Here is a 12,272-nt window from a genome sequence, read left to right on the forward strand (position 1 = left end):
TGTGCTGTGTGAAAAAGAACTTCTTTTTGTTTGTTTTAAACCTGCTGCCCATTCATTTCTTTTGGGGTACTTTAGTTCTTATATTATGGGAACAAGTAAATAACTTTTCTTTATTCACTTTCTCCACACCACTCATGATTTTATATACCTCTGTCATATCCCCCCTTAGTCTCCTCTTTTCTAAGCTGCAAAGTCCCAGCCTCTTTAATCTTTCCTCATATGGGACCTGTTCCAAACTCCTAATCATTTTAGTTGTCCTTCTCTGAACCTTTTCTAATGCCAATATCTTTTTTGAGATGAGACCACATCTGTATGCAGTATTCAAGATGGGCAATAAGATATTCTGTCTTATTCTCCATCCCTTTTTTTAACAATTCCTAACATCCTGTTTGCTTTTTTGACTGCCGCTGCACACTGCATGGACGTCTTTAGGGAACTATCCACGATGACTCCAAGATCTCTTTCCTGATCAGTTGTAGCTAAATTAGCCCCCATCATATTGTATGTATAGTTGTTTTTTTTTTCCCAATGTGCATTACTTTACATTTATCCACATTAAATTTCATTTGCCATTTTGTTGTTCAATCACTTAGTTTTAAGAGAGCTTTTTTTGAAGTTCTTCACAGTCTACTTTGGTTTTAACTATCTTGAGCGGTTTATTATCGTCTGTAAACTTTGCCACCTCACTGTTTACCCCCTTCTCCAGATCATTTATGAATAAGTTGAATAGGATTGGTCCTAGGACTGACCCTTGGGGCATACCACTAGTTACCTGTCTCCATTCTGAAAATTTACCATTTATTCCTACCCTTTGTTCCCTGTCTTTTAACCAGTTCTCAATCCATGAAAGGATCTTCCCTCTTATCCCATGACAACTTAATTTTATGTAAGAGCTTTTGGTGAGGAACCCTGTCAAAGGCATTCTGGAAATTTAAGTACAATATGTCCACTGGATCCCCCTTGTCCACATGTTTGTTGACCCCTTCAAGGAACTGTAATAGATTAGTAAGACATGATTTCCCTTTAAAGAAACCATGTTGACTTTTGCCCAACAATTTATGTTCTTCTATGTGTCTGACAGTTTTATTCTTTACTATTGTTTCAACTAATTTGCCCAGTGCTAACGTTAGACTTACCGGTCTGTAATTGCCAGGAACACCTCTAGAGCCCTTTTTAAATATTGGTGTTACATTACCTATCTTCCAGTAATTGGGTATGGAAGCTGATTTAAAGGACAGGTTACAAACCCTAGCTAATAGTTCCACAATTTCACATTTGAGTTCTTTCAGAATTCTTGGGTGAATGCCATCTGGTCCCGGTGACTTGTTACTGTTAAGTTTACCAATTAATTCCAAAACCTCCTCTAGTGACACTTCAATCTGTGACAATTCCTCAAATTTGTCACCTGCAAAGGATGGCTCAGGTTTGGGAATCTCCCTAACATCCTCAGCCGTGAAGACTGAAGCAAAGAATTCATTTAGTTTCTCCGCAGTGGCTTTATTGTCTGTAAGTGCTCCTTTTGTATGTCGATCATCGAGGGACCCCACTGGTTGTTTAGCAGGCTTCCTGCTTCTGATGTACTTAAAAAACATTGTTATTACTTTTTGAGTTTTTGGCTAGCTGTTGTTCAAACTCCTTTTTGGCTTGTCTTATTACATTTTTACACTTATTTCAGCAGTGTTTATGCTCCTTTCTATTTACCTCACTAGGATTTGACTTCCACTTTTTAAAAGATGCCTTTTTGTCTGTCACTGCTTCTTTTACATGATTGCTAAGCCACGGTGGCTCTTTTTTAGTTCTTTTACTGTGTTTCTTAATTTGGGGTATACATTGAAGTTGGGCCTCTATTATGGTGTCTTTGAAAAGTGTCCATGCAGCTTGTAGGGATTTCACTCTAGTCACTGTTCCTTTTAACTTTTGTTTAACTAACCTCCTCATTTTTGCATAGTTCCTCTTTCTGAAATTAAATGCCATAGTGTTGAGCTGTTGAGGTGTTCTTCACACCACAGGAATGTTAAATGTTGTTATATTGTCACTATTTCCAAGCGGTCCTGTTATAATTACCTCTTGGACCAGATCCTGCTCTCCACTCGGGACTAAATCGAGAATTGCCTCTCCCCTTGTGGGTTCCTGTACCAACTGCTCCAAGAAGCAGTCATTTAAAGTATTGAGAAGTTTTGTCTCAACATTTCATCCTGAGGTGACATGTACCCAGTCAATATGGGGATAATTGAAATCCTCTACTATTACTGAGTTCTTTATTTTGGTATCCCCTCTAATTTCCCTTAGCATTTCATAGTCACTATCTCTGTCCTGGTCAGGTGATTGATAATAGATCCCTACTGTTATATTCTTATTAGAGCATGGAATTACTATCCATAAAGATTCTATGGAACACGTGGATTCGTTTAAGATTTTTTACTTCATTTGATTCTACATTTTCTTTCACATATAGTGCCATTTCCCTCCTCCTCCCCTGCCCCGCATGACCTGTTCTGTCCTTCCAATATATTTTGTACCCTGGAATGATTGTGTCACATTGATTGTCCTCACTCCACCAGGTTTCTGTGATGCCTGTTGTACCAATATCCTCTAACATAAGGCACTCAGTTCACCCATCTTGTTATTTAGACTTCTAACATTTGCGTACAAGCACTTAAAAAACTTGTCTATTTTTTTTTGTTTTTCCTTTTCTGATGTGTTAGATTCTTTTTATGTGAATGTTTCTCGTCTGATCTGGCCCATTCTTTATCCTCTTCCATCCTCTCCTCCTGACTAAAACCTAGAGAATCTCTGTAAAAGACTCTCCTCTAAGAGAAGTCTGTGTCCGATCCACGTGCTGCTCTGCAGCACTCGGCTTTCCCCCATCTCTTAGTTTAAAAACTGCTCTGCAACCTTTTTAATGTTAAGTGCCAGCAGTCTGGATCTACTTTGGTTTATGTGGAGCCCATCCTTCCTGTATAGGCTCCCCCTATCCCAAAAGTTTCCCCAGTTCCTAATAAATCTAAACCCCTCCTCCCTACACCATTGTCTCATCCACGCATTGAGACTCTGAAGCTCTGCCCACCTACCTGGCCCCGCGCGTGGAATTGAGAGCATTTCTGAGAAAGCCACCATAGAGGTCCTGGATTTCAATCTCTTTCCTAGCAGCCTAAATTTGGCCTCCAGGACATCTCTCCTACCCTTCTGTATGTCATTGGTACCTACATGTACCATGACCACTGGCTCCTTCCCACACTACACATAAGTTTGTCTAGATGCCTCGAGAGATCCGCAACCTTCGCACCAGGCAGGCAAGTCACCATACAGTTCTCCTGGTCATCACAAACCCAACTATCTATGTTTCTAATAATTGAATCTCCCATTACTAACATTGGCCTTTTCCTAATGACTGGAGTTTCCACCCCCGGAGAGGTATCCTCAGTGCGAGAGGATACCCCAGCATCGTCTGGAAGGATGGTCCCAACAATGGGAAGGTTTCCCTCTGCTCCTATTAAAAACTCTCCTTCCCTGCGCCTTTCATCCTCCTCAACAGCACAGGGGCTGTCTGACCGGAGGTGGGACAATTCTGCAGTGTCCCGGAAAGCCTCACTGACATACCTCTCTGCCTCCCTTAGCTCCTCCAGTTCCGCCACCCTGGCCTCCAAAGCCCATACGTGGTCTGTGAGGGCCAGGAGCTCCTTGCACCGAATGTGCACATATGGCACCCCTGCACAGGGCACGTAATCATACATGCTACACTGAGCACAATAAACAAGATAGCCCCCACTCTGCTGCTGGGCTTCTACCTGCATTCTCTCTTACAGCTACCTAGATTAATGATAGAGTCTTTGTGTAAATCAAGAAATTTTGATTATAGTTAAGGTTACACCAAGGTTTTAAAGACTGGCAAGTGTACCTCACCCCCTTCCCACTTCCCTTCCAAACTCCCTCTTGAAACTCCCTGCTAGCGGCCCCTGTTCTCAAAGCACAAAGACATGATTCCTTTGTGCATCTGGTATGTAAAGATCTTGCAAGGCCGGCTACAACAGTGCCATGCAAATGCCTGATCTCACTTTCAGGTGACAATGCTGCACAGTTCTTGTTTACAATATCTTCTGCAAATGTAAACATACTTGTTTGTCTGAGTGACTGGCTGAACAAGAAGTAGGGCTGAGTGGACTTGTAGGCTCTAAAGTTTTACATTGTTTTATTTTTGAATGCAGTTATTTTTTGAACATGATTCTACATTGGTAAGTTCAACTTTCATGATAAAGAGATTGTATTACAGCACTTGTATGAGATTAATTGGAAAAATACTATTTCATTTTTTTACAGCACAAATATTTGTAATAAAAAATAAATATAAAGTGAGCACTTACTGTGTTGTAATTGAAATCAATATATTTAAAAATGTAAAAACATCCAAAATATTTACATAAATGGCATTATACTATTGTTTAACAATGCAATTACTTGCGATTAATTTTTTGAATCGCTTGACAGCCCTAATTAACATTATTTGTAGCACCCTCATCCTTGATAGTTAGACTCTGAGGAGTTGCCCTTTATTATTTCTCTCCCGTTCTTGGTGTTTACGTCTTCATATACTTGTGAAGAATTTTCCTTTCCCTCCATTACTGTCTCTTCATGAAAGAATTGAATAGTCTGGCTCTTTCCACCCTGATTAGGGCCATGGCTTTTCTTTGAACTCGCTTCAGTTTGTCTGTTATGTGGTTCACAGAGATGACTCCGTATATGGCATCCCAGGCATAGCTGCAGTATTCCAAAGTCAGACTATTCTGCCTTGCTTTGTGATATGGCAGTCCATGAAGTTGTATGTGCAGCCCAAAACTGCACTGGCATCATGGTTCAGAGTTATCTTTAAACAAAGCCTTAGTTTTACTCCATTACTTGGCAAGCATCCAAAAGCATTCTTTCAAATTGAGTTTAGTTAGACACAAGAAAGAACAGGAAATTAAAACAGGCATTTCTATTGAAACTGTGGTTGAGTGATTATGCAAAACAAAGTTAAGTCAGACCATATCAATATCTTTCTCCTTTTGTAGTCAAAATAATAGAATCTCTTTATTTTCAGAGCAAATTTTTTATGATAAACAGGAGAAGGTTAATTTTACTCTCAGTCCTGATGTGAAAGATTTCACTCATCCTGTTCTTAACAGACAGACAGCCGCAAAAGTGGAAGAGAGACAGGATAGAAAAGATGGGTGAAATACGGCTTTTGTTGATGTTTTTGGAACACTGGACTGCTGGTTAGTTATCAATGGATGCTTTGGATGGCAAGTCGACCATGACACCTGTTTCTTGGGCCCTGGTTAGTTATGATTTGGTCAGTGCTGTCATCTGGTTGGATCCTTTCTCCTTAAACAAGACAGATTTTTATGATTGAATCCTGAAATCAGCTATACGGCAATGAAAAGCCGACAGAGTGAGATAGGATAAGAGGAAAGAAACTGTGAATATAAGAATGGCCCTACTGGGTCAGATCAAAGATCCATGTAGCTCAGTATCCTGTCTTCTGACACTGACCAGTGCCAGGTGCCCCAGAGGGAATGAACAGAACAGATAATCATCAAGTGATCCATTCCCTGTCACTCATTCCCAGCTTTTGGCAAACATAGGCTAGGGACACCATTCCTGCCTGTCCTGGCTAATGGGTCAATCAATGGCTATCTTCCATGAATTTATCTAGTTCTTTTCTGAACCCTGTAATGGTCTTGGCCTTCACAACATCCTCTGGCAAGCAGTTCCACAGGTTGACTGTGTGTTGTGTGAAGAAGTACTTCCTTTTATTTGTTTTAACCCTGCTGCCTATTAATTTTATTTGGTGACTCCTAGTTCTTGTGTTATGAGAAGTAGTAAACAATACTTCCTTATCTACTTTCTCTACACCAGTTATGATTTTATAGACTTCAATCACATCTTCCCTTAGCTGTCTCTTTTCCGAGCTGAAAAGTCCCAGTCTTATTAATCTCTCCTCATACAGAAGCTGTTCCATACCCCGAATAATTTTTGTTGCCCTTTTCTGAAGCTTTTCCAATTCCAATATATCTTTTTTGATATGGAGCAACAACATCTGCTCACAATATTCAAGATGTGGCCATACTATGGATTCACATGGAGGCAACATGACATTTTCTGTCCTATTATCTATCCCTTTCTTAATTATTTGCAGCATTCTGTTTTCTTTTTTGACTGCCGCTGCACACTGAATGGATATTTTCAGAGAACTATCCACAGTGACTCCAAGATCTTTTTTGAGTGGTAACAGCTAATTTAGACCCCATCATTTTATATGTAGAGTTGGGATTACGTTTTCCAATGTGCATTACTTTGCATTTATCAACATTTAATTTCATCTGCTATTTTGTTGCCCAGTCACCCAGTTTTGAGAGCTCCTTTTGTAGCTCTTCACAGTCTGCCTGGGACGTAACTATTTTGAGTAGTTTTGTATCATCTGAAAATTTTGCCACCTCACTGTTTACCCCTTTTTCCAGATCATTTATGAATATGCTGAATAGGACTGGGCCCAGAACAAATGCCTGGGGGACACCACTATTTACCTCTCTCCATTCTGAAAACTGACCATTTAGTCCTACCCTTTGTTTCCTATCTTTTAACCAGTTACCAATCCATGAGAATACCTCCCCTCTTATCCCGTGGCAGCTTACTTTGCGTAAGAGCCTTTGGTGAGGGACCTTGTCAAAGGCTTTCTGAAAATCTAAGTACACTATATCCGCAGGATCACCCTTGGTCCACATGCTTGTTGACCCCCTCAAAGAATTCTAGTAGAGTTATGAGGCATGATTTCCCTTTACTAAAGCCATGTTGACTTTTCCTCAACAAATTACGTTCATCTATATGTCTGACAATATTGTTCTTTATTATAGTTTCAACCAGTTTGTCCAGTACAGAAGTTAGGCTTACAGGCCTGTAATTGCCGGGATCACCTCTGGAGCCCTTTTTAAAAATTGGCATCACATTAGCTATCCTCCAGTCATCTAGTACAGAAGCTGATTTAAGTGATAGGTTACAAACTACAGTTCTGCAATTTTTCATTTGGGTTCCTTCAGAACTCTTGAGTGAATACCATCTCAGATCTGTCACCTAAAAAGAATGGTTCAGGTTTGGGAATCTCCCTCATATCCTGTGCCGTGAAGACCGATGCAAAGAATTCATTTAGTTTCTATGCAACGAACTTATCCATGAGTGCTCCTTTAGCACCTTCATGTCCAGTGGGGCATAAAATAATACGACAAGGGTAGAGAATTCAATATAATGCCTTTGCAGTGCTGCTAATCGTAAATCCCCACTGGTGGGCCGAGGACTGGATGACATGATAATGCAATGAGACAAGGTGAGGTATAGGACCAACATCTTTTGGTGAGAGAGACAAGCTTTTGAGTGCACAAAGCTCTTCTTCAGGTCTCTCACCAACAAAAGTTGGTCCAGTAAAAGATTTTACCTCATCTCTCTTGTGTCTTTAATATCCTGGGACCGACAAAGCTGTGACTACATTGTGTAGGATAATGCGATGACTTTCAGCACTCACAGGTGAAAACAAAGTTCCTTAAACAGGAGCAAGGCTAGCCGGTGTTCCCCTGATGAAGAAAGTCCTTTAGATGAGTTGCACTGCTGGCAGGTAGGGGGATGAACTGGGATGCAAAGTGGGACGGGAAAAGAGAAGGAGAACTGAACTGAACTGAACTGATGATTTTTTCCCAAAAGTTTCTATAAGAAGCCCAAGGGTGGCATAGTTTATCCCCCTCATTATTTTGTGCACCAATTAGGCATACTATCCATAAAAGCAATTTTGATATATTGTCTTCTGGTTCCACACCTTCTGTTTTACCCAGCATGATTTCAACAGTCCTTGGATTATATCAACGTGGCCTTTTTGGGTTAGACTAATCCAGCTCCTTTAGTTCTCTGCCACTTGTTTCAACATTCAGTGTTGTAAACAACTTGACCTATTTTTCATGGTTATTGTAACATCTTAGGAACTTTCACTCACTTCTTATTTTTGAGTTTACAATTGAGGTACATTTTGTATGCCCAATAGTCACAAAACAACCCTCCTTCTGGGAAGCAAATTCTTCCAGTATGTTCACCTTACACTGAAGGTGAGCTTCAAATATATGCATTTGAGGGGAAGGATAGCTCAGTGGTTTGAGCATTGGTCTGGTAAACCCAGGGTTGTGAGTTCAACCCTTGAGGTGGCCATTTAGGGATATGGGCAAAAAATTGGATGGATGATTTAATTGGGGATTGATCCTGCTTTGAGCAGGGAGTTGGACTAGATGATCTCCTGAGGTCCCTTCCAACCCTGATAGTCTATGATTCATTTCTGAATAGCAGTATTTACAGTTACAAAACTACATACATGTTACTAAAATCCAGCCAACCAATTTGTAACAGTTCCTTAGTTTGTTTTGTTCTGTACTTTTCTTAATCTCTGTTTTGGATACTAAATTCTGAACCAGTTGGGCATAGACGTACACCTCAACTTGTGCTAGGACACACTGTTCATGTATTTTGGGTTCGACAGACTTCCTATTTTCTAATGACAAAGATAACTTCAACTTTTCAAAGTGCTGTAGGATATTTGACATAAGTGAATGGAATTGCAGGGAGATTAGAATACATTCAGTTAACCTAACTTTCCAACATGTGTGCACACACGCACACTATATATGTGTATTATATAGGGCTGCCAATTAATCGCAGTTAATTCACGCTATTAACTCAAAAAATTAATTGGGATTTAAAAAATTAATTGCAATTAATCACACTGTTAAACAATAGAATACCAACTGAAATTTATTAAATGTTTGATGTTTTTCTACATTTTCAAATATCTCGATTTCAATTACAACACAATACAAAGTGTACAGTGCTCACTTTATATTATTTTTGCTTACAAATATTTGCATTTAAAAATGATAAAATACGTATTTTTCAGTGCACCTCATAGAAGTACTATAGTGCAATCTCTTCATCATGAAAGGTGCAACTTCAAATTTTTTTTTGTTACATAACTGCACTCAAAAACAAAACAATGTAAAACATTGCCTTCAAGTCCGCTCAGTCCTAATTCTCTTTCAGCCAATCGCAAAGACAAACAAGTTTGTTTACATTTACAGGAGATAATGCTGCCTGCTTCTTAATTACAGTGTCACCTAAAAGAGAGAACAGGTGTTCGCATGGCACTGTTGTAACTGGTGTTGCAAGATATTTATGTGCCAGATGCACTGAAGATTCGTATGCCTCTTCATGCTTCAGCCATCATTTCAGAGTACATGCTTCTATGCTGATGACGCTCATTAGAAAAATAATTTGTTAATTAAATTTGTGACTGAATTCACTGGGGGCGAATTTTGTTCTACTGCTGTTCTACCCACATTCTGCCATGTATTTCATGTTATAGCAGTCTCAGATGATGACCCAGCACATGTTGTTCATTTTAAGAACACTTTCACTGCAAATTTGACAAAATGCAAAGAAGATACAATGTGAAATTTCTAAAGATAGCTATAGCCCTCGACCTAAGATTTAAGAATCTGAAGTGCCTTCCAAAATCTGAGAGGGACGAGGTATGGAGCATGCTTTCACAAGTCTTAAAAGAGCAACACTCTGATGCGGAAACTACAGAACCCAAACGGGAAAATCAGCCTTCTTCTGGTGGAATCAGACTCAGATGATGAAAATGAACATGCATCGGTCCGCACTGCTTTGGATTGTTATCGAGCAGAACCTGCCATCAGCATGGACACGTCCTCTGGAATGGTGGTTGAAGCATCAATGGATATATGAATCTTTGGTGCATCTGACATGTAAATATCTTTCAACGCCGGCTACAACAGTGCCATGTAAATCCCTGTTTTCACTTTCAGGTGACATTGTAAAGAAGAAGCAGGCAACATTATCTTCTGCAAATGTAAACAAACTTGTTTGAGCGATTGGCCAGACAAGAAGTGAGACTGATTGGACTTGTAGGCTCTGAAGTTTTACATTGTTTTATTTTTGAATGCAGGGGTTTTTTTTGTACGTAATTCTACATTTATAAGTTCAACTTTCATGATAGAGATTGCACTACAGTACTTGTATTAGGTGAATTGAAAAATACTGTTTGTTTTGTTTTTTATAGTGCAAATATTTAAAAATAAAGTGAGCACTGTACACTTCGTATTCTGTGCTGTAACTGAAATCAATATATTTGAAAATGTAGAAAACATACAAAAATATTTAAATAAATGATATTCTATTATTGTTTAAAAGCGTGATTAATCTTTTTAATCGCTTGACAGCCCTAATATTATATTAATACCATGCACATAATATCCATTAATGTGGTGTATGCTATACCTAACATATATGTATTGGCTAACATAGTGCTCTCTCTGCCATTCTTCGTACCCTCCCATTGAGTTTCTCTCAGATGACTCCCATATCCATATGGTTACATTTTTTCCAAGGAGTTGTTTATTAAATAAATAACCTGGGTCTCAGCGTTTTCCTGCCCTTGGTGGGATTTCCAACTCTTTCCAGTGTAGTTCCATGGGCAAATTTAATTAATGTCTTGTTTGCTTACCTCTTCCAGATTATTAATGAAAATACAAAATAAGACCGAACCTCATCCCCCCTCTCATTTCTTTGCTGTTTATCTTTGTCCTGTGTTTGTGGTCTTTCAGCCAGTCTTCAGTTCAGGGGACAATGTTGTATCCAGGTTGTGCGAGACTGTATCACATCCTTCACTAAATTTAATTCTATTTGATCTGTTTTTTAACCTCATCCTGTAATTATTTAAATAACTTACCTGGTATGACTCTTTATAAGCCTCCCATGCTGATTGTTGCTCATAGTTCAGTTATCTTCATGACAACTGTGTGGGTTCTGGGTTTTTTTTGTTTGTTTACACTGTTAAAATTATTCCCATTATTTTGCTAGGGATAAAAGTTACAAAGTAGTTTTAATTGTCAGGATCTCTCATCTTACTTTTTTTAGATTGGCACGATTTCTGCTTTTCTCCTTTCTTCTCACACCTCCCCAGTTCTCCCTGACTCTTTCAAAGATCATGGCCGGTTATTCAGTAAATTGATTAGCAATTTCCCTCAGTGCCCCAGATGCTACTTCCTGGGTTGTCTGTTATAGGTACCTGTACATTTTCCAAGTGTTCCTTTCCTGCTCTTAAGCTCACTGTTTTTCCAGGGTTTTGTTCATTCATATTCAGCATGTGAAACTTAAACTTTTATCTGGGGAAGAGGGGGCACCAGGGCAAGCTTTCTGCACTTGTGGGGAAGGTTCCGTGTCTGCTGATGGTTTCACCTGGTTTGAGAGATGGGGCTGCAGAACTCAGTGTTACCTTTTTCTTTATCCAGCCACAGTCTCCAGAACAGGGACTTTGATGCCTCACATTAAAGCGAAGGTAAGAATCACGGGGTCCCTAGGACAACCAATAACTGGGTCCTGGTGGCATGATTCTCACATCTGGGATGTCTGCAATTAAGGAGGAGAGAGAGAGAATGGGGACAGGCAGCCCTGCACATTGGAATCTGTCTCTGCTCCTACAGCTCTTCCTCCTTTTATGGCATTGCCTTTCCCTCTTGTCTCCCTGGCATGTGCATACTCACCTTTTCCTCTTTTGAAATCCATTCTCTTGTCCTTTTCCCAGATGCCCTGTGGGCTTGTTCTTCAGATAGAAACAGGGCCTCCAGGGCTGGGAGCTCAGGGGAATGATGTTGGAGCATGTGATATACATGTTTAGGTCTGGTTTCAGGTCTTGCCAGGAACAGACAATAACTTCAACAACACACGGAAGCAATCAGTGGGTGCTCAATTCCGGGTAAAGTACTGTTGTTTTATTATGCTTATTTAGTAACATGCAAGGAAATGCCGAAATGGCCCCCAGGAACTTGAGTATAATCAATAGAGCTCCTAGCACATGGAGAAAGGACTTCTCTGAGCTACAAGTGCACACTGTAGTGGGGAGAAGTCTTGCCTTGCACTGCTGAGAGGAAGCTCCCGCTGCCAGAGCCCTGGCTGGTGCTGCTGATGGAGTTTTCACCAACAGGATCATGGATCCAGGAGGGTCTGGTTATTCTTTGTTTGAAGTGTTGTAGTAGCTGTGTTGGTCCCAGGATATTAGCGAGAAAAGATGGATGAGATCATGGTTGGTGAGTGAACCCTGAGCTTAGGGAGACCGGAGCCCAGCCCCCACTATAGCTGCTGGCCCCTGCCCAGCACCCTCAGCCCACTGTGGTTGCTAGCCCCTG

At 40.1% G+C, this 12,272-nt stretch overlaps 1 protein-coding gene across 4 annotated transcripts in view; it reads left to right on the forward strand.

The window, feature by feature from the left end:
* Nucleotides 1–12,272, forward strand: part of LOC127046482 (unconventional myosin-VIIa-like) — a 128,895-nt gene that overhangs the window by 65,626 nt on the left and 50,997 nt on the right. For all 4 annotated transcript variants that reach the window (XM_050943555.1, XM_050943556.1, XM_050943558.1 and 1 more), the window contains 2 exons: nucleotides 11,379–11,425; nucleotides 11,777–11,842. In XM_050943555.1, the coding sequence (XP_050799512.1) occupies nucleotides 11,379–11,425; nucleotides 11,777–11,842 (113 nt within the window). The remainder of the gene's footprint in view (nucleotides 1–11,378; nucleotides 11,426–11,776; nucleotides 11,843–12,272) is intronic.

This window comes from Gopherus flavomarginatus, chromosome 3 (genome assembly GCF_025201925.1).
Source record: "Gopherus flavomarginatus isolate rGopFla2 chromosome 3, rGopFla2.mat.asm, whole genome shotgun sequence".
Taxonomy (NCBI): Eukaryota; Metazoa; Chordata; order Testudines; family Testudinidae; genus Gopherus; species Gopherus flavomarginatus.